This window comes from Morone saxatilis, unplaced genomic scaffold (genome assembly GCF_004916995.1).
Source record: "Morone saxatilis isolate NCDOM2014 unplaced genomic scaffold, NCSU_SB_2.0 Contig11, whole genome shotgun sequence".
Taxonomy (NCBI): Eukaryota; Metazoa; Chordata; class Actinopteri; family Moronidae; genus Morone; species Morone saxatilis.
Genome location: NW_023339663.1, coordinates 5,530,225 through 5,552,530, shown reverse-complemented (window position 1 = coordinate 5,552,530; position 22,306 = coordinate 5,530,225). Strand labels below are relative to the sequence as shown.

At 39.5% G+C, this 22,306-nt stretch overlaps 2 protein-coding genes across 18 annotated transcripts in view; both read left to right on the top strand.

The window, feature by feature from the left end:
- Window positions 1–91: 91 nt before the first annotated feature.
- nr1h3 (nuclear receptor subfamily 1, group H, member 3) lies at window positions 92–12,989 on the top strand. Of its 5 annotated transcripts, XM_035652540.1 has the most exons (12): window positions 124–281; window positions 1,022–1,104; window positions 3,053–3,256; window positions 4,465–4,547; window positions 5,008–5,250; window positions 6,338–6,604; window positions 6,773–6,978; window positions 7,420–7,599; window positions 7,957–8,056; window positions 8,469–8,582; window positions 8,819–8,913; window positions 9,264–12,989. In XM_035652540.1, exons 4-12 carry the CDS (start codon window positions 4,505–4,507, stop codon window positions 9,408–9,410), a joined length of 1,395 nt encoding a protein of 464 aa, XP_035508433.1. In that variant the 5' UTR covers window positions 124–281; window positions 1,022–1,104; window positions 3,053–3,256; window positions 4,465–4,504; the 3' UTR covers window positions 9,411–12,989. The 5 variants fall into 5 exon arrangements, with proteins under 5 accessions (XP_035508436.1, XP_035508432.1, XP_035508434.1 ...); XM_035652539.1 differs by lacking the exon at window positions 1,022–1,104 and having other exon boundaries at window positions 123–281; XM_035652541.1 differs by lacking the exon at window positions 1,022–1,104 and having other exon boundaries at window positions 123–281; window positions 3,053–3,261.
- Window positions 12,990–14,566: 1,577 nt separating this feature from the next.
- The window catches only part of madd (MAP-kinase activating death domain), a gene marked incomplete at its 3' end in the record, with an annotated part of 43,999 nt that continues 36,259 nt past the window's right edge, over window positions 14,567–22,306 (top strand). For 7 of the 13 annotated variants that reach the window (XM_035682326.1, XM_035682321.1, XM_035682325.1 and 4 more), the window contains 2 exon segments: window positions 14,568–14,976; window positions 21,192–21,405. In XM_035682326.1, coding sequence (XP_035538219.1) covers window positions 21,347–21,405 — 59 coding nt within the window. In that variant the 5' untranslated portion in view covers window positions 14,568–14,976; window positions 21,192–21,346. 13 annotated transcript variants of the gene reach the window in all.

Below are 22,306 nucleotides of genomic sequence, written 5' to 3'. Positions count from 1 at the left end.
CAGTCTCAGTCTCAGTCTCAGTCTCAGTCTCAGTCGCAGTCTCTGCCTCAGTCTTAGTCTCAGTCTCAGTCTCAGTCCCCAGAGGCCGCTGCAATCACATGATATTTAACTACGCTGGCTAGTGAGCTAACATGTTAGCTTCTGCTGTCAGCAGCCACGACCGGGCGGACGGAGTGGCCTTTGACTAGCAAGTAGTCGCAAACTCGTGAAGTCTCTGGGCAAGTCGAGCTGTTTTACTTTCTTTATGGCATTTTCAAACGGTGTCCGTAATGTGAAGTTAGGTAAGCCAGCTGAGTTGAACTTGTTAAAAAGGGAGTTGCAGTCGAGTGAAGGCTGTCAGGCTAACGACACTGGCCTTGTTTGGGTTGACTATGAAGCTAATCTCACCTAAACATCCAGTTGTAAGGTTTTTTATTTTATTTTACTTACGATGTTTAAAAGCCGGCGTTTTAACGATCGCTACATTCAGATATTGTTAACAGTAGCTGATGTTCACAAGCCGAACTTGTAGCTTGCTACCGACATTTGTTTTCCATTTGTTATCTGATATTAAGGCTGGTTAACTAACTAACTAACTTGGCTAATGTTAGCAGCGAGTGTGCGGTGAAAACATCCACAGCACAGCAGTGTGGGGAAACTAGTTAAATGTGCTTTTAAGTTGCATTTCGCTCCGTCAGGTGTTCACTTACATAACACGATTGCGAAATACCGCTAATGGTCGTAACGTGAAGAGTTAGTTAAGATAACTGGGCAACTAACGCTGAGCACCGAGGCTAGCTTTTAAATGGGTTAATTTAACTTAAAGCCTGCCATGCTGTGACATCTTGAATCTTACTAAGTGTGTGTGTGTGTCGAAATAAAGCCACTAACTATCCCTGGTCCACCCACACAGGTGCTTTGACTTGTTTAGCAGATTAGTCCTCAGTGTGGTCTTGTATACTTGATACTGTTGCACCTGTTTGTCAGTGTGATGGGATTGACTTGTGGTACATCTTTTTTTTTTTTTAATCATATTCACTAGTTTGGTGACCTTACATGTTTCCCAGCACCACCCAGTGTTAACCTGAGCAGAGGTCTGTGGACAGAAGAAGTGAAAACATCTGGGTGGGTCTGCTCTCTGCTGCGAGGCCTTAAGCTCTGAATGTCCTTCCTTCCTCTTCCTCCACTGTGTTGGTGGGAACTTTGATTCACGTTGGAGACTGTGACTCCTGAAAGCACTGACTCTTTGCTTTCGCACCAAGTTGTTGCTGAGCGCGGTTGTCCATTTTTGCTTCACCGGTGAGAGTTACATCCGTTGGTGCCCTGAGACTTTGAGAAAGGAACACTTCCCACTCACTCATGCTGACTGTATTTGTACACTGACGTTTGGTTTTCTGACTGGGAGGCATTTACGTACACAACTTTCTCACAGTCACCCCGGACCCCACCGACAGTTTTTCAGGCTTTGTAATGTCCTGACGGTGTTTCTAATAGGACTGCAACTAAAAATGTGTATATTCGCCTACAGATAGCGTATAACTTGGAGATGTTTAACAGATTATCTAGTGTATATGTGACAATTCATGAACATAATCTAACCCAAACTAAACCATGTGTTTGTGAAACAGTCGCAACTAATAGGCTGTTAAAATGTTACAAATACACTCATGGTCTGTAGGTAGACTATTCAAATACATTCGAAACACATTTTTTATTAATCAGCTAATTTTTTTGGTCTATAACATGTAAGAAAGTTGTAACAAGTGGACAATAGTATTTATGTAAGTTTACATAATAAAATGTCGTCTTTTGTCCCACCAGTAGTCCAGAACCTACAGGTACTCAGCTAATAATCAAAGAAGACAAAGGAACTAATATTCTCACACGAGGAGCTGGAACCAGAACATTTTGGGTTCAGCTCTGAATGAACTTAGTAATCAACCATCTAAATGATTGCTGGTGAACAGATGGACTAGTTGAATAATTATGTTTCAGTTCTAGTTGCTAAATAATAAGCAGTAGTTACATTTCCACCGGCTTGTCTTACAATAAGCATGGTGTTGTTACAAATCTAGTTTAATTATACGATTGTTCATCATGGAGGAGCAGGTTTGACTAGTTGACGCGTAAGATACGAACTCTTCCTGTCTTTTCAGGTAGAGGCTAACGTATAGTATCGACTGATTATGAGTTGTAATCAGTTATAGGAGGTTGTAACTTCTAAAGCAGCTCCATTATTGTGTTAATATATTCTGTGCAGAGCTATTTGATTGAAAAGGGGTGTTAAAAATAATGAGAGATGTTGGTTTTCTTCGCTGCTTTATTGATTTTGTTGGCACTTTCATTTAATTTCCAGGAGTCTATGAAAACATGGACATGGACAAAGGTGACTGGCTGATAAGATGCAGGGGACATTGGACTTGAGCAGAGAGATTGGAGTTGGGGATGACACGAGTTCAAAGGCAGAGTAGAACGGTTTTACAACCAAAGAATGTGAATTCACCCAATAAAAGTTGATCCATTTTATTACCATAAGTATTAAGAAGCAGGTTTTAGAGGTTGTTGTCACAGAAGTCAAAGAATCGTGGACTTGAATATGCTGACAGGATATTTGTCATATTGATTTGTGGTTTCTCAATATGTGAATATTAGACCTGTTATGAATCTCAGTATCAGATCAAAGCCTTTCTCTTCCAGTTAAATTGACACATTCAAGCTATTTGTAATCTTGTTTGTGCATTTCCTCTTCATACGCAGTGTGATACTTTGAGTGAAAGGCTTAGAACAGCCTTTACAGATCGGGATCTCAGGCAGTGGACGTGTACTGCTTATATTTTGAAAGAACCGGAGAAAAGATGGGGTCTTCCGTCGGTGTCTGTGTGGTCTTAGTAAAATGGGCTGCTTAAACACTCGAAGAGGAAAAAGGCTGGAGCGCCACAGCCCTGTGGGGATTTAAGAGCCATGCACATGACCAATAGTAACCTCTTGTGTTCCCTCTTTCACTCTCCCTCCTCCTCCCTCCCTCCCCCCCTTTCTCTCTATTTTCCCTCCTGTCTCCCATTGGGCATTGTAGAAAAGGGACTCGTCTTCTTTCCTACTCACTCTCTTCAAAATATTGAGCCATTAAACTTGTGCCCAATAAGCCCCCGGGGTTTTGGCATCCTCAAGGCTCCTCAGGCAAGCCAGTTCTCCATCAGTACAGCGATATTGACAGACTGAGGTTGTGGACTCACATGGGCAAGATGGATAGGCGATAAATAAGACATCAACTTCAGAGGTAAGGTCAGTCCCACACTATGCGCGTGTCGCAGAGTCACTGTGGCCATTTGATTTGAGTTAGAGTCATTTGAGCTTTGTGTTAAACTGGCACATGTCAGCGTTCTTTTAGAGGAAAGATCCCAACAAATGTGCTGCTAAGTTCTGACAGGGATATTTTTAAAAGCAAATACAGTATAGTCAGTAATACTTGGCGTCATTTTAATGTCACATTAGCCAACATTAAGTAAACACAGTCAGACGGTTATGCACACAGGTGTCTCCTCCATTATTACCTACTGTGTAAAAGCTCTTATCTTGCACTGCTGCAACAATAACCGCTTTACTGGTTTACCATGCTATTTAGAAGTTTATCAGTGGGGCTTGGAATATTTTCCTCTGTCACTGCTTAAGTTTTTCTTTGTTCTGTTTTTGTGTGGTTTCCCCCTTTAATTTCTGGTGATCACAACATGACTGGAGTTATGTAATTTGAGACTTTTATTAGTTCTCCTTTCATTCTCTTTAACTTTTTGCACCTTTTGTTTCTCTCTGTGGCTCTTAACAATATACACACACACAGATACACATTCTGTGAATGGGGCTAATAACGAGCAGCTTAACTTCACTAATTGGTTAATAATATACTAACAACAGCAAACCAAATGTAGATTGGGAATCCACCTTATTTATATCAAAAATGGTTGATGAAATATCAGGTGTAGTACAGTTCTGCATTACATTGCATAGTAATAAGCTCTTTATTATACTTATTATATCTAGTTTATATCCTTATCCTTATATCCTTGTCACAACAATGAAGGCTGGTTAAGAATAGCCCAAATCATGCATGTGTGTCTGCTGAATCAGTTTCCTGAAATGCATCCATATGTGGCACATGACAAACTTTCAGTTCTGCTTTTAAAGCCAGTTGGCTTTCCTGTACACGCTTTTTTTTTTTTAAATAGGCGAAACAAAGACTTGTCATGTTTAGACCTTTCTAAGAAGTGCATTATGCTGTGTAAGATCATTGATGTAATTTAACCACATCCCTGTTTTGAATGCGTACACAGCCTTCATACAGTTACTGTAGGTAATCTACCACAGTGTTTGTTTGCTTCAGGGGATTTTCATTTTTAGTTTCTACTAAACCAAAGTTGAGTTTATAATTCTGGCTCTGGTTTGGTTTAATTGCCATCATAATTGAGTATGAGTGTTATTTTTATTCCACAGGTACACGTTGATTTCGTTATGACAAGCTGCTGTGCAGAAGATGTCCACGCTGTCTGTGACTGATATCCCAGATGTTGGTCATGGTAAGAGGAACCACTTGTATTCGTGCGTTGTGTGAAATCAAAATGGACTGGGATCAGTTCTCTGAGTTCATCTTTGTTTTACTATGCCACAAAGTGTGTATAAGGTTCTTGTTGAATGCTCTAGGAGTGGCTGTCCTGCCTGGACTATTTATTCTATTATCTATTAATTTGTCAACCTAAAAGGATCATTTTGATTTATAATAAAATCAAGTTCATGCATAGGTGCTGAATCAGTTTTCTATAGTGAATCCATATGTGGCACATGATGGCTTCTGTTTCAGCGGATACGTAATATAAACTTGATAAACAAGAGTAGCATTTATTCCATGAGTATTACATTATATTGTATGCGTGTTTCAGATTTTGGCTGACGAACGTCAACGTTTATTTTGGACACCTGTCACAATGGTTACAAGGTGGTTGCTGGTTGTTTTGAATGTGTTTGTGTCTCCTCCGTCAGATGAGAGTAAGGTGTTTGATGGGGCCTCTGAGCTGCAGCTGGACTGCATGGTTGAGGAGAGCAGTGGAAGCGCTACAATGAAGCACGATAGCCTGCTGTCGCTGGCTGACCTCTCCCACCCAGATGACTTCCCCGTCCCCCCTCATAATGGCCCTTCACTGACTGAGATGAGCGGCCCTTTGCCAATAGAGCTGAGTGACATTAAACTGGATCCAGCTGCAGGTGACACATCTGCAAGCACAGGTCAGAGAAAAGTACTTACTTTAAATAGTATAGCAGTACACCATTTAATGTTTCCCTCCACAGCTGACATTCAATTTGAATCCTTTTGAAGGCTTAACAAAAAACATCTTTTTTAGATGGAGCGTTTCTGTAAATTAGTCAACATTAGTCATCGTTGAGGGAATACGGCATATCACTGTGTGAGTGAATCACTTTCTGAAAATGAAAACATCAGAGCGGACATCTTGGTTAAGTTTCAGAGAATTTGTGATCTTAACATTTCATGGAAGTAGTTTTCTGGCCTGTTCCCAGTCAGATGCTGATAAACCAGTTTTAAATCTGGAATCTAATATAGTAGTACGTGTTTCTATGTGTTTCTTCCAAGTTTGTCTGTGTGCATAATTGGAGTGGTGTGACAACTTTCACAGACTAGACTAACTGGTATTTCTTTCAGCTAACCTTAATCTCAGACATGTCTTGACGCATTTTCATGCCGCAATTGTTGCCATACTTTTTTTTAACTTTTATTTTAATTATAATTACAACTGAAAACAGATCCCCGATCCCCCGCCTCCTCCAAGATTCTGGACCCCAGTTTGCTCCCAGTGCTGCGCTTCGGCGTTTGAATGTGGATAAATGACTATTAACTTCTGCTTGTGATGGGATTTGCCATCAGTGTATTGTGTGTAAATATGTAAAATGCTTTTAGTGGTTGGAAGATTAGAAAGACACTATACAAGTACAGTCCATTTACCATACTTATTTTTGTTTAAATGTTTCTTTTACAGTCTTAATTGTAGAATAATAATAATTGCTTACTAGATCTGGACTTGCTAGATGTATGACAGGATGTGTGTAACTCGGTGAATTTGCGTTGTATATCTTGCATTATGTACTTGGATATTATGCATACAAAGCTGTCTATGACTTATCTGTGTTTAGATCGGATGCCTAGAAGTACTCATAGTTCCTTTATTCAAATGAGTGTAGTCTAGCCTCTAGCACACTTTGAATAACCCTCTGTATGCAAGTTTCTGCCTCAGAGAATTTCCTTGACTGAAATTGAAAGTGGTTAATATGGTTTATCCCCTCTTTTATGTGCGTACAGATGGTCAGCCAGTGAAGAGAAAAAAGGGGCCTGCTCCTAAGATGCTTGGCAATGAGGTGTGCAGTGTGTGTGGAGACAAGGCCTCTGGCTTCCATTACAATGTGCTGAGCTGTGAGGGCTGCAAGGGCTTCTTTCGACGCAGCGTCATTAAAAGTGCCCAGTATTCCTGCAAGAACAACGGCCGCTGCGAAATGGACATGTACATGCGCCGCAAGTGCCAGCAGTGCCGCCTGCGCAAGTGTCGGGAGGCGGGCATGCTGGAGCAGTGTGAGTGACCGTATGCCAAATGAATCAGAGATAGAGAAAATGTAGATTCCGCTGCATTTCGGCCTGTGGAATTTCAGCCAGAGTGAAAATCATGAGAATAAAATGGAACATCCTGCTAGCTCAGAGATTGAGTTTTAGTCAAGTTGTGCATCCCTCTTTGTCCTGTAGGTGTGCTCTCTGAGGAACAAATCAGACTGAAAAAGATGAAGAAGCAGCACGAGGAGGAAACGGCCCGCACGTCCACAGTTGTCACCCCCACCCCTCTACAGGAAGCAGCCCCACTGGATCCACAGCAGCAAGAGATGATCGAGAAGCTGGTGGCCATGCAGAAGCAATGCAACAAGAGGTCTTTCCTTGATCGACCAAAAGTGACTGTAAGTTAACGTCTCAGATGAGAAACTTAGGTTTGTTATGACCAGATAATTGTCTCTCATGTAATATGTAATATATATTTAGTGACCAGGGATTTTATTGCTAAATTCAGTAGGCCTAAAAAACAACAAACATGAATACCTTCAAACTGTTTGGTGGTATTAACAATTAATTGGAACAAAAAAATTCAGTGTGGGTGGCCAATATTCTGCCAGGACACGGCAGCTCTAGGAGAAAATATAGTAACTGTGCGCCTGTTGATGTGTGTAGGAACATTGAGAGTCACATCTGTCTCACATCTGTAGTCTATGTCTGGTCAAAGTGTACTTGAATTAAGTATCTCTGCTGTCCACTTTCTACTGCTTTGCTGTATTGACAACATATCAGGGGAATGTTTACTCCATGCAAACCAATTCATGTGTGTGTGTGTGTGTCCCCAACAGCCGTGGCCACAGAGTCAGGACTTGCAGAATCGAGAAGTGCGTCAGCAGAGGTTCGCCCACTTTACTGAGCTAGCAATCATGTCAGTCCAAGAGATTGTGGATTTTGCAAAGCAGCTTCCTGGTTTCCTGGAGCTCACGAGAGAGGACCAGATTGCTCTACTGAAGACGTCTACCATTGAGGTTTGTCATGATTTATCATGAGATATTGTCTTGTAGCTATAGCTTAAATATTAAAATGTTAAAATCTGAATGCAAGGCATTGTAACTGCATCATTTATTCAACATTTTCTTGAATATGTTGCAAGTGAACTAAATGCAAGAACTTTTTAGAAGAAAGATGAATGTAATCCTTTCAAAATATAGTCCTAAAGTCATTGTTCTGTGCAGCTTTATCATACACAATAGTAGACCGAGTACACATTTTACTTCTTGGCAATGCTGTTGTGAAAACTTAGTTGCTACCTACTTTTGACATATCAGTTTGTCTTAGTTTGGCTGTATATTATTCACTTACCAAGATGCTTTCTGTTCCCTCAGATTATGCTGCTTGAGACATCTCGGCGATACAATCCTGCTATTGATAGCATAACATTTCTGAAGGATTTCAGTTACAATAAGGAGGATTTCGCCAAAGCAGGTGCATTTGTGTATTTCTTGCAGTCAAATGTTTATAGAAGATATGAATATTAACCATCACTTTGCCTGTGATCCATCTGTCAAATATGAGCAGACTCAACCAAGTTTTGCATGTTTTGTCTCAATGTAAATTGTCTATTGTTCTTACCCTCCTTGTCTAAACTATTACAGCATCTAGACAATAGCCATCAGACATTAACTACAACATATGAAACTCAAATGCTGTGTATAGTGTGTCTGTTATGTTTGATATGTAATTTATATCGAAAAAGAAAGATTTGTTGCTCTTACTTCACTGTTTTAGTATAGTTCCACTCCTACTAAAGAAACACTAAAGCCCACAATGTACTGTTGCATCACATTTCCTTTTTTAACATGTTTCCTTTTCTCCCTCTCAACTTTCACCTCTTCAGGGCTTCAGTTTGAGTTCATTAACCCCATCTTTGAGTTTTCAAAAGGAATGAATGACCTGCATCTGGACGAGGCCGAATATGCCCTGCTCATCGCCATAAACATCTTTTCTGCAGGTCAGAATTCATAAACTACACAACCTGCAGGGAATTCTCAGTACACAGGGATCAAAGTGAAGATGTATTTAGAACTAATGCTGCCCATGTGAATTTTTTAAGGGACAAACCTGCTGTTTACAGTTGTAGATTTTGCATGTTTCAGACAGCATGAATCACATTTCACACACACATTTTTTTTATCTGTATTGAAAGAAATTAATGGGTTTTCTCTTTGTTTGGGGAACTCTGTTTAGATCGTCCAAATGTGCAGGATCATGATCTGGTGGAGAGGCTGCAGCAACCCTATGTGGATGCACTGCGCTCTTACATCATGATAAAGAGACCAAATGTAAGTACTCAGTGGTGACCTCTTCTCATTTGACCTACGGTATGTCAGCATAACCTGGTTGACGTCAGCACGACAAACACATTGGGTCAGGGTTGAGGTTGAGTTGTTTTGTTCAGACTGGTGGGGGGCTTAAACATTTATAAGAACTAGATGAGAGAGGCTATGGGGAGAAACAGTTTTTAGTGTAATGCAGCTACTAAATATGAGCCACCTAAGTTCTTACATTTCTCTCCCCCCCCCCCATCAACCAAAGGTGACAGTTCAACATTGTAAGACATTCCTATGTCACAGAACAAGTCTCCTGTCCCCTCCTAGTATTTTAAAAATGTTGGTTTCTATGGTTTCCTCAGGATCATTTGATGTTTCCCCGTATGCTGATGAAGCTGGTGAGCCTTCGTACACTAAGTAGCGTCCACTCGGAGCAGGTTTTTGCCCTTCGCCTCCAGGACAAGAAGCTTCCCCCGCTGCTGTCTGAAATCTGGGACGTCAATGAGTGACTGCAAACCTGATGTCACATTCTGTGGCTTTATGAAGCCTGAGACATACATCGAGCAGAAACACGGACTCCTTTCTGCCCATCTGGTCAGGGAATGGTTACCGCATTGAGATTTGTTTTCTTTTGGTGGGAGGAGAGCATCATTGCCCTTTGCTCTCGAACAGACTGATAAATGGTTTTGTGTTCATAAGTAGAACAATGGACACCTAGTTTTCTTTGACCGTTTTGTTGTTCTTTTTGTGCAGATGCTGACATGATTATGGCGATATTAAATACCAGCATCAGGCTCTGTAGCCTTTATCTCTGATTTAATATAGTTATGTCAGTCTCTGGTGCAGTTCTGTACTCATCCTCTAACAATTATAATGAGAAATTTCTGAGCAGGTCTTGGCTTTGGCTGTCTCAAATGTCAGGATTACAGCTGCGCATTCAGTTGAAAGAGTGATTTTTGCAATTGTGCAATAGGTGGAAATGGATACAGAGCATGAGCAGACCTATATCTGCTGTTCACTTTATTGATGTTAGGTAAAATGGTAGGGCATCTAGGGTTGGTGTTGTGATATGGCAACAATTAGTTTGTGTTCGTTTGGAGTAAGTGCAGAAATCAAAAGGTTGGTGTAGTCGCTCAGGTAAAGTAATGTGAAGCAGACCTCCTGGAACTGGAGGCTTCTTTAATTTTAGAATTAGATTACTTTAGTGTTCTTCCACATGCATAAGGGACCCTTTTGGTCATTTATAGATGCCCATTAACTTTCATGTAAATTGTATATTTATTTTCACGTAAAATATGTATAGAGTGCACACATGAAAGGTATCCACAAGATTGTACAATCACATACTCACAACGCACAAGAAAGTAAACCTCTACAGGTGAATGTCAGACTGCGCCCTCATTAACAGGAAATGGTGATGCGACAAAATCTTTTATTATTTTGTTGTTTTTTTTTTACACAGAGCACTGGTACCCTGAAGAAGGTGGTACTCAAGTGTCTTCAAATTCCATGTAAAGATAAAATTAAATGTTAAGAAACGGAAGTCAAACTATCATCTCTGACCCTCCTTTCAAAATAATAAAATAACATACTGACAAAGTTGTATTCTTAAATCAAAATAGAGCGGATATCTATTAACACTTTATTCATCAATATGTCTATGTGAGATGTGCTTTTTTTCATTACAAAGCAGTACAATTATTTTCATATTTTGTTTTTTTACCAGGCATTTAAAGGCGAGAGAAACGACATACATGTAGTTTTAACAGGATATAGAGAATATCACTGCTTTTTATTTTTGATAATATACTGTGTGAATGATACTGAGTAAAAGATTTGTAGCTGAATATCTAGAGGAAAACTAGCTTGATCTGAAGGTCTACTATTCTTGAGTATCCCTCAGGTACTCAACACCAACAGCTTTAACTGGTCAGATTCTGGAGCCTTGATAAAACCTGTACCAAACTCTTTATTAACAGGGAGCAGAGAACAACAGGAAATGAGTAGAAACATTACAAATTTAAGTTATAATAAACTTTATAACTAAAGAGATTTTAGATGTTAATATTTTCCATGCATTTTCTTTGTGCAGTGTAAACTTGAAATTTGCGTTTAACAGACGATAAATGAATGTCAATGCAAATTCATAGTTGTGAAGTTTATTCTTATAAAGTACAGTACAGTTCCAATCAAGCATTTTTTTTTTTTTATGCTTTTTACCATTTTCAGCACAGAACACACAAATAGAAATCCATACGACTCCGAGTAAATCCACTGCAGTTTAAACAACAGGCAAGCCTGGTTTTGATTTGATCCAAAAGCACTCTGTGATTTTATGTTTTAATAATTTGAATTTCAGTGTTGGACTTGGGTTGTCTTTTTTTCCTCTTACTTCATCCACCAATATGTCTGTATTGCATAATGGCATAATGTTTTTGTTAAAATGAATGACTTGTTATGGATCTCCCAGATGGTCCAACGATGTTTTTTAAAAACAGGCCTTTTTCACAGCAGACATTTTGACTTGTCACAGTAGGAAAAGCACGGGTATTACTAATAACATAAAAAAAATGGCACAGTGTCCCAGTAAGCCATGTTGACAGTTAGCCACCATGCACTATACCAGGACCCTGAAACTGAAGCAGTTTAATTGAGCCATCATTCATTTTATTATTTACATGTGCTTTTCCTACTGTGACGTGTTAAAAGGTCTTACGACGACAAAGATGTATTGTTTTATATCCCTGTTCATTGCACGGGACAGGAGCACGTGTCTCAGTCTAAACAGATCAAGGGAGTAGTACAGTACTCTAATAATGTAAAAGCATGAATTGGTGAGTTAACTGCCTAGGTTGTATTTACTATTCAATTCAACTATTACAGATAAAATTGATTTTTATGTTTCATTGTGTTGATTAAATGATCTAATGGCTAACTGGAGGAGTAAACCATAATTCATTGCTTCTTTCTGGTGTGTCTTTGACCTAACTGGTTGACTCTTAAACAACACACTGAGAGCTCCACCTATTGGTGGGTTGGATGGATGTTTTCCTTCCAGGTTCTTTATTGTATTCACAGCGGTACAGTATGTTATTGAGCCTGCAGAAACATCACAGAAAGAAAAGCAACCAGTGTTTTTCTTCCTCTCCTCCAACAGCTTCAACAAAACACCTGATGAAAGGCTCCAGTTACGTAATTGTTGCTGCTACTGGAAGCAAGTGTGGTCCAATTATTCAAGACAACATGGAGAGTTTCATTTCCCTCTTTAGCTGTATTGTGTTCCATTGCTAATTTGAAAGTTGCCTGAATTAAAGGTCAAACAGATTTTCCCGAGGCACACCTTTTCATTCAGCAGGAACACATAAAGACAGAAGTCAGTGGTGTCCTGGCATTTTCTGACCACATATTGTATCAAGCATTTTGCCTTCCCTCTCAGAATTTGATTTACTTGTTATTAATGCTTTGAAAATGGGAACAGGTTTTTGTTATTGATTTTCTTACATCCATCTAACTCTAGTAATTTATGTAATGGGTTTTCTTTCTCACAGATGGATCAATATTAAAAGAAGCAGATTAATGCAGGTGCATGCAGCATTTTGAAACCATTCCGGTTATTTGTTTCAGTTGGATATGTAAAATTTTCATTTGGGTCCCTTTGCAATGAAGTATGAGGTTTGTGTTTGTGTTGGTTTGCTGCTTTCTCCAGGCAAACACTGACCAGGTTCCTCTGTAATATAGGGGTGAATTTTCCACCATGCCCCAAATTCAATCCCAGGTTAACTGACTAAGTGAAATGATGTTGTCATGGTGTGCTGTACTCTGATCAAATGAGCAAAAAGCATCGGTTGTTGACTCTTAAATCTTTGTTTCTTAGTGTACATGTTCTGTTAATGCTGTAGGTATCAAGGTTAATTGTACTGTATATACTGTAATTGCAATCTCTGATCTCATTTAATTCCTGTCTTCAAAGAGTGACACTGTAAACATTATTGATCTATAGAAATGCAAACCTATTTTAATACTTGTAACTCCTGAAGACCTTCTGTTTTGTATGTACAGTTTAAATTAAAGCTATGCTATAGTGCTGATATGTTTGGAATCAAGATCACTTGTTTGATGATGATTTTAATTGATTTGATTATATATATTATATATATATATATTAAGTGCACCTAGACCTTAATGATTATGTACTTAGATTTATTTGGTATTTAAATGGGAAACCATCCATCTTGATTTTATTTGCTGGAGAGTAAAACATTGCTATTACTTGCTCAAGTCACTTTAGTCATTTAGGCTATCAGACTGGCAATATTGTAACAGTCAATATATATGTTTTTTTTGTAAGATACATAATATCCTATGCCTAACATTTTATATTTTCATAGATAATGAGCTGAAGTTGTCCCTTGGAGATATCCAAAAGTTCAAAGAGGATGATATCCGAAACATATGCGATACTACACTACTATATACTATATACTCAGTATGAAGTAGTCGTAACAAGGATGGATAAGAAACAAAAACATCATGATCATATTCAAAGTAAAGGCTTATAACTGGTACATTTTACAACATACAAAATATATCAAAAATAGCATTTGGTTCTCACTTAATTTCATGAGTATTGGGTTAGGGCATTCAAGTATTATATGCTAAAATATATGAACCCACAATGTAGCACTGAACACCTATAACACTGTTGGCCTTAACGATGGACCCAAAAAAACAACTTAAAAAATGTATTAAGCAGAAACAGCTTCTTCTTCCTTGTCAAAACCCGGCGCCTACATTACCCACAATGCCGATTGACTGCTGACAGAGAAAGGTCCGGTAAGTTCTTTCTAGATGCACAACCCCAGATTTTGTTTTTTTAATTTTAATTTTCATTTGTTTTCAGCCCCAACCGATGTTACTCAAGGCTATTTATTAAATCACACAGCTCTCACTGAAGTCACAAAAAGCTTCACACAATTGATTTTGATGTGTAAAATTGTGATAAGGTCTATTCCAAAATTTTAGCCCATGTTTTAGGATTTTGGGGTGCTATAGGAACATTTTGAGATTGAGGGCCCTAGACAAAAGCTTGGTATTCAGGAGATCCATAAAATGTTTTGGGAGCTTGACAAAACATTATGGTCTCTATCAGGTTTGTGTAACAGTGTTTTACAGCTAGTACTATTTTAAATGACCAGTGTGTAACATTTAAGAGGATCTATTGGCAGAAATGGAATATAATATCCATAGGTAAGTTTTCATTAGTTTATAATCACCTCAAAATAAGAATCGTGTTCATGAGTCCGTCATGTTGAGCTGCCATGTAGTAGCCAAGAACGAATAAACAAAACACTGGCTCTGGATAGGATCATTCACGAAAGTTGCAATCTGCAACTACACCACTAGATGCCACTAAATCCTACACACTGGTACTTAATATTTTAATCCTTCATAATAATTAATAATAAAAACTAGTATTGCTGTTTAATTTTTTCCATAGCCTATTTTACTGTAAGTAAAGAAAAATATTAATTACACAATTTGGGGGTGGTGGGGTGGCTCTCAGATCATAGGTCCCCAAAAAGCTTTTGTCCGGCCCTGCTGGGTCAATTATAACACCATCAAAATCCTGCAAACTGTTCAGACTGCTTATTGAGTGAACTATTACTACAGACACACTAATGTTAGAGCCAGTAGGGAGCATTAAGTGTTGTTGGTCAGGCTGGTTTGTCGCTTCCGTTAGCTCGGGCTCTGAGTATGCGGAACTCCCTGCAGACGGATGATGATGAAGAGGATGTTGTGAAGGCAGGTTGTAGCTGACCGAGCAGAGAGAGGCGGACACACACACACACACACACTCCGCATCATTTATCATCAGTGTTAAGGCAACGGCAAGCCCTTTCAGCCCGTCGTCTCCTAATGCTGTGCTGTTATCTGAATGAAAAAGAAGGTTTAATTCAGACGAACACCGCTGCCTTCCTCCCCGTGTGTGACCGAAGAGGGCACCCACCTCCAGGCCGCCACCAGCAGCTGGCTTCGTAGTGAACGATAGCAGCTAATCAGCTAATGTGAGCAAAGGTAAGGATGTTCTCAGTTTTTAAAAAAACCCCCCCAAAAAAAACCCCATCCACCACCGTGTGTTGAGTTTGTTACGAGCTGCTTCCTGGCGGGGTTACTGTTTACCAGGCGGTCAAGCTACTGTTAGCAGCTAGCTGGAGAGCTAATCCACCCGTGACGTCTGAAAGCATAAAGCTGTGAGTGAGTGGAGGTGAGAGGATGGAGGACGAGTCAAGGGCCTGACAGCTTGTCAATATATATATATATATATTACATAAAAGATAACACAGCTTTACACCGCCTGCTCTTTCTGTGTCAACTCATTAGGAAGGCGTTGGCATCGCTTTATCACATTTGTTCTCCTCCTCTCGGCGTGTGTCGTTTCCCTAATCTCCACAGTTAGCTCGTTAGGTGGTAAAACAATAATAAAATAATCCGAGTTGACGTTAACTAACATGAACTCATGCGGGGATTGGTGCTCTGTAACTGTTGTAATGGTGTGTCATTGTAAACCCATCGCTCATTACGCCTATAGCATCTCTTTTTTGCAGTATTATCTTACACGATGTCAAACCAGCTGGCGTTAAGAAACACGACTGTTCAGATTATCTGTTCATTTAATTTAATTTAACTATGGCGTTGGGATGAATAGAGAGGTTAGTTATGGGTGTCAAGGTGAAGAGAGATGTCATCCTCATGCTAAATAGCCTGATATGTAATCTGTATAACATCTAGCTGTGTATGTTTATTTGTTTAAAGGTGAAGTAACATTTGTGTAGTATTGTTTTTTTTTTAATAATCAGGTCAGAAATATGTGCGAGGTCTATTTCTGGTTCAAAATGCTAAGAATAATGTAAGCAGCCTTAGATGTTACAGACTAGCTTCGTATTATGACTCAGGATGTGTCAGCTTCATTGATCCTGAAGTCAGATTTGGATGTAAAAACAGTAAAACGATGACAAATGGTTGCATACGAAAGATACATAACCTAGTTTAAATATATTATATATTCTTGAAACCAAGGTTTGCATGTCATCATTGCAGGGTGACGCTGTTAGGTAATACACATTGGTCTGAGCTGCCACTGTGTTACTCAAGAAGACGTAAAAGCTTACCAAACTCAATTCGATGTGACCGTTTGCGTGATGGCACATGACCCAGATGCGAACTGCCACCACAGCACCGCGCCCAACCACCACTGTTACTACACAAGTGAAAAAAAACCTAAACCTATAGGAACGAACGCAAATGAACACACACAGTTATTTTCCTATTGATAAGGAGGCAGCAGGACACTGTAGGTGCTTTAGTTATGCGACGTTGGAGACCAGAAATATGGATCGCAGGCCGGATAAAGCCTACAAAAAAAAGTGCCTTTTTAAGGTTTTCTTAGGAATTAATATATAAATAGAGAGGAGCGTGTTGTATTTTGTGAGTCAAGGCCCTCAGAGCTCCAACTATCCTTTAGTGAGAAAAGACTGTAACCTAAAAGTGACAATGCAGTAACCGACGCTTCGGCCCTCGTTGCGTGTGTGTGTCCTCGCTTCACTAAAACGAACTCAACAGATTCTTTTGCGTTGCTAGTGACTGCTGCTGGTTGTGACTGGCAGGAAATGCTGTCCATGTTGGAGGCCTGTGAATCATAACCATCTCCACTCTGTGCTTATATAAGCAGTGAGTGCTGCCTGCAGACCACTCTGATCAGATTCATCTGTTGTGTTAACCTACATCATTAGCTTGCCTTTGAAGATTACACAGTGTTATGGTGATTCTTTTGTCCCTCTTTTCTCTTTTTAGGGAGACAGACACGGTTCAATATGCTCGCTCATTACGTGCGCTCGGTGAAGTGGCGTAGTCCTTCCATCGTTCTCTATAAATAATGCTGTGGTCCTGTATCTTTGTGCTGGATGAGTCTGCTTCGAGCTCCGCTGCTTCATAAAATAGCCATTTTGGCTTGGCACCAGGAAGCGTTCATGTTGCCAGACCTGCGCGTCGATTCATTGTCCTGCTGGTTTTGTAAGATAAATAGGGTTAGATCTGTATTCTGCATAGGCCTAGCCCTTACTGTTGGAATATATTTGGTTGTTGGAATGATTTCCTCTCTGTAATCAGCCATTACTCTCCAACATGCTCAGAGTTGTGCAGTGTCTGTGGAAATAGCTAGAATTAAAAAGTCTTTAAAGTGGAGTGTCTCAACATGAGGTTATATTCTTAGCAGTCTCTCAGCAGATACAGTTATTAATGTTAAGTGACAATTTACTTTGGTCGTCTTGTTCAGTGACACGCAGAAGCAAGTAGGAGACTGTCAGACTTGCGTATTATTTGAATCGTTTTACTAAATGTGATGAGTGCTGACATTAATCTGACTCAACTGTTTCAGCCCACTTTGTAGTGCCGTTTGAACCGTGTCTTCTTATGGCAGCACATAATACTGGTGCATTGGACACTGTTAGCTAATTTATTAATTCCTTCCTCGTCTTAACACTGTCAAGTATAGAGCTTTTTTTTTGCAAACATGAAAAACGAAGTTAAAAAAAGGAGTTATTATGTAACTAAAGTGGCTACGTCTTGATGCTAATCTATCAGCGACAATGGTGTAAGGCAGGCGTTCTGTATCTCGGATCTGTTCAGTAATGAATCAGAAGTTTGACCATTTTACCATTGTGCTACATCAAGAAGTCCCTCTGTGAATAGCTCCTCTACTCACAATTGGAGCTATTAGACATAATTAGATCCACAATGCACCTGAAGCCTTCTGTGATAAAGTCACCCTTAATGCCCGCTGGACGCAGCTGCGTCACACGCTCGCTGTGCTGTGTCTGCTGGGGTTAATGACAGCCTTTGTCAGGATGTGTGACTGTAGTGTTCCACTCATGACTTACATGCAGTCTGTTTGTCTGCCCTGTTGTCTTTGTGTGCCTGATCTGATCTAAGTTCATTTGTAGTTTATCTGCAATTGATATAAATTCATACTTCAAATTAAAACTTCAGTCATGAATTTCATATGTGAATCACGTTAAATACATTGGTTTTTATGTTCATATAGCCAACCTATGTTTACAGTTGAAGCTATGAAGATAGAAACATATTTGCAAGTCAGCAACATGTGCAACTGAACTCCAAAAACCACGAACAATGAACAGAATGACACAGTCTCAGGCTGCTTGAAGATACTGCCTCTGAATACGTCCAGTGGACATTGACACTGTCGTGGAAACATGATGCTGCAACTGGACAATGACGCAACCATGTCTGATCGACCTTCCCTCAAAATGCTCATATAACAGCACTGAACCAGGACAATTTGCACAGAATGTGCACAACTTCATCATTCCCAAAGATTCATATTTACTGCACTTGTTTTCATGTTAAGTTAAGAACCTATAAATCTTTCTATTTAATCGTCTGCGGCTTTTTCAATTGCATAAATTCACAAACAAGTAAATCAAATGAAGCTTGCCACTGCAGACCTCTGTCTGATTATTGAAAACAGTAAGAGTTAATAATATATTTTTTCCTCACCCTGCATCTTGCTTTGCTATCTCTTAGCTCTTGTAATTTAAACCTGTGACAGATTTTCTATTAGTTTTCCCCCCAGGTTGCTCATTGCTTTTTTCAAATAGAATGTATGGAATGTAGTACGCATGAACCGCTGGCTCAATTATAGATCCATTAGCTTATCATCAGGGATAACAGCCTTTAAGAGACAGTGTGTTTGCGTTTCTGGGTGGAGTTTCTCATTTGTTGGTGCTAGAGTAAAGACTGTTCACAGTGCCGTGACACTCTAGTTCTACTCTAGATCTGTCCTGCTGTATATTTTCACCAGACATGTAATAAAGTTGTGGGCTTGTCCTGTCGGATATGTTTGCTTCTGTTTTTTATTGTCCTTGCTCCTCAATGTGATTGGTAGCATGAGATATGAAGTATCATGTAATTCTATATGTGTGGTTTTCAACAGGCATCAGGGGTAGCAGTCAGGTTTTGGTGTTCGGTATAAACAGTATGGGCTTCTTTGTAGAGCCGCCATTTTGTAACAACGTTTAACATTCATGCTGGGAGAAATCTGTTGTTCTGTGGAAGAGACAGAGATACCAAGTTCTCATCTGACTGAAGTCTTCACCGCAGTCACAAGCTGTTCTCTGAAATGATCTTTAGACGCTGTTTGTATAGCTGTAGGTGAGAAACACAATGCTAATAATAGGAGTCAACTAAGAGACATGGATGTAAAAGAAACAGGTTGAGTTTGATCCGTACCTCTGGTTGCACAAGGAGGTGTGCGTGTGGCCAATGTGTCACATTATTGCAGTATGTGTAATCAATATGAGTGGGAATGTGGAATTAAATTCTGTTTCTGCACATAGTTTTAGACACAAGTCTTAAGAGATGAGCCTAGCATAATCCCTACCCTCTGCTGTTTTTTTGGTTTTGTTTTTAAATGGGGTGGTTTATGCATTCTCCTCTTACCTTTACAGCAGTACACCCAGCACACTGTTCATTTGAAAGGATTAAGCACCAGTATTGTTTGTGTAGCTTTGTCTGTATTAAGCACTGCCTGCTCACTTGTCACCGTGTCCTCTCTCCAATGTTGTCAGGGAATAGCTGTTCAGTCGTACATATGTACTTTATGTTGCCATTTAAGACATTTTCATCCTTCTGCGTCAAGTTCCGAATTTGAAGATTACAGAATCTTGAGAAGATGCTAGACTGGAGCTGTAAACAGCTCAATGGTAGGTAATCTGTAGAGGTGCTGGTTGAGCACCTGTCAGTCACAAAGCTGTAAGGGCCATAGTGCAAGCTACGAAGGGCGTTTATACCACCAAGGTCCCTAAGCTGCTTACTATATCAGCAAGACTCCACTGAAAAGTCTTTATCCCCCAACAAAAACAACCAGCTGACATAATCGTCATAACAGAAAAATCCACCCAACACTTTGAAAGCTTTATAGGAATGTAACAGCATTTTTGAGTCCACTCTTTTTTTAGAAGGATGCTTTTATTACCTTTTTAATTTTTAGGAAAATGTTGGCGACACTGTTTAACACTGGAGATGCTGATGTAGGCTTGTCATGTCTGACATCTTGTATGCTCCTCCAGCTTTGTCTTATTGTCTGCCATGTACCCTGCCTGGTAGAGATGATCACACTCTAAAATGGGAATTTGTAAGATCAACATGGCGTCTTTGTTAATGTCTTTCATTTCCTCGTGATGTAAAATGTAGATTGCAGTGACATTTCCAGCAGAGCGACAATGCTGTTTGATAGCAAGAAAACATATTATTAGATCCAGATTCAGATTGCATCCTCGCTCATCTGTCAGCCGCTTCCTTGATGAGTTATCCGTTACATGTTTGAACAACCAGGGACAGAACAACGCAATCATTCATCTGAAAAAGCTTAGTAGATCTCATGCCTCTCCTAATTTACCTGTATGTGAACCACCACTTGTTATGTGCGGATGAAAGGTTTCTTATTAAAATAGTTAATGCTGACTGAAGTAGTAGATGAGGCAGGTACAGGGGAAAGTGGAGACAACTGAAAACTTCTTCTAAGGCTTGGCACATTAAAAAAAAAGTCAAAGACTATAACTCATGATACCATATTTAGCCCAGAACTCTGAAATGTCATGTAGCTGGTTGATGTTATGCAGTGGTAGTGGACCAGATTTCTTCATAATGTGTCCACTTTGTTTCTCATTGGTTTACACTCCAGTGTAGAGGTGGGCAATGTACTGGTTCATCCAGTTTACTGGTTTTAATTTCCTCTATGATAGGAATTTTTCATATACCACCATACCAGTGTATAGCTGAAACAGTTGAGAAATATCTCTTTGAATACTTAAATACTTTTAGTATTTTAGGTCTTTTTATAGTGTTCATATACAACCATTAAAAATATACATATATTTTTAAAAGGAAGCAATGCTACAAGTATGTGTTTTATTTTTATGTTTTAACTTCATTACAGTTTGGACAATAAAAATAGTTCAAATTCGGATTCCTTTATATATTGTATCGTTTTGTGGGGTCAAGGAAACCCTATAGTAATCAAAACCGTCAGTATATCCATGAAGGCATTTAAAATGTTTTTATATTCTATGTACAGTGGAATAAGCTATAAAGGAGCTGTCGTGCAGAAAACGCCAGAATCTCACAAAAATTGTGAAAATTGTTTATATCATGGTGTACATAGAACCACATAACATAAAATAAAGATTGTTCATCTTTTTCTTGTTTTACAGATTTGACTCATCTTTTCAACCATCACAATGGTAATCAAGGAGCTGTGTCTCAACTTTACACCTGAACCTTCCCAGTTGTGATGGAAAGGCACCACTGACTCAATACGCAACTTAAATCCTGGATGCCGTGACACACAGGACGTGGTCAATCCAAGATGGAGAAAAAGAAACCGTGCCCCCGCCTTCTCGACTACCTGGTGGTGGTCGGAGCAAGGTAAGAACTGAATCTGACTTAAAGAAGTAGTTTTAGTTTAAAGGAATATCTGAGTCGACTTACTCATATGGGAGGCTGTAAATATTGCTTTGAAAACTAAAGTTTAGTGATGCCAATTGAGGAAATATATGTAGTCAACTCTTGGAATGGTATCTTCTTAACTGATTATCAACATTTCATTTTCTTAACAGCCATTTTAGCCCTGTTGGACCAACGATTGTACCAAAAATCGCAAAAACCCATTTATTTCCATGACAACCTTCATTGCAGCCGTAGGGGGTGTTGTTGCAGAGGTTCGAGCAGAACAATGCAGGGTAGTCGTGCATAAAATACATACGTCCCAGCTGTGCTTTTGTCACAGCACAAGGCAACAGCACCACTCACAATCGCAACATCAAACACCGTATTTAAAACCAAACACAACATACTCCCACATGATGTAGCATGCATAATGAAGCATAGTAGCACATTGTTTCAAGAACTGTAGCCACAGGGGAAAAGGATGATTCACATGAACACAGTGAAATTGGAGAAAGGTCCTGTCTTCCACTGTTTTTAGTGTTAGCCACTGAGTATTTCTACTGGGACATTTAAGTGTTACGCTTAAGGGCAATTTCAGCGTTGTTGTGGGATAGGATGGGTTTTGTTTACCTCCCCTCACCAGATTTTCCAAGAAGGTTCTTGGATTCTTGGCTGAACATAGTTAGAAATTTACATCTGTAACCACCGGACTGCTGTAGGTGCTTTGTCAGCCGTTGGGTTGTGCTATCAAGTATCCAAAGGCTTTGATTCCTCCTTTATGAAATGCTCCTCTCATCACTTAACGACCCTTTCAAATGAAATTCAAGACTGTGTTTGTACATGAAGGGAAATGAATCGCAGAGTTGTAAAATGCACAGAG

Coding starts and splice junctions, on each gene's coding strand:
- nr1h3 (XM_035652543.1), top strand. CDS start 4,505: ATGTCCACGCTGTCTGTGACTGATATCCCAGATGTTGGTCATG. Junction 5,251..6,337: donor TGACACATCTGCAAGCACAG/GTCAGAGAAAAG, acceptor ATGTGCGTACAG/ATGGTCAGCCAGTGAAGAGA. Junction 6,605..6,772: donor GGCGGGCATGCTGGAGCAGT/GTGAGTGACCGT, acceptor TTTGTCCTGTAG/GTGTGCTCTCTGAGGAACAA.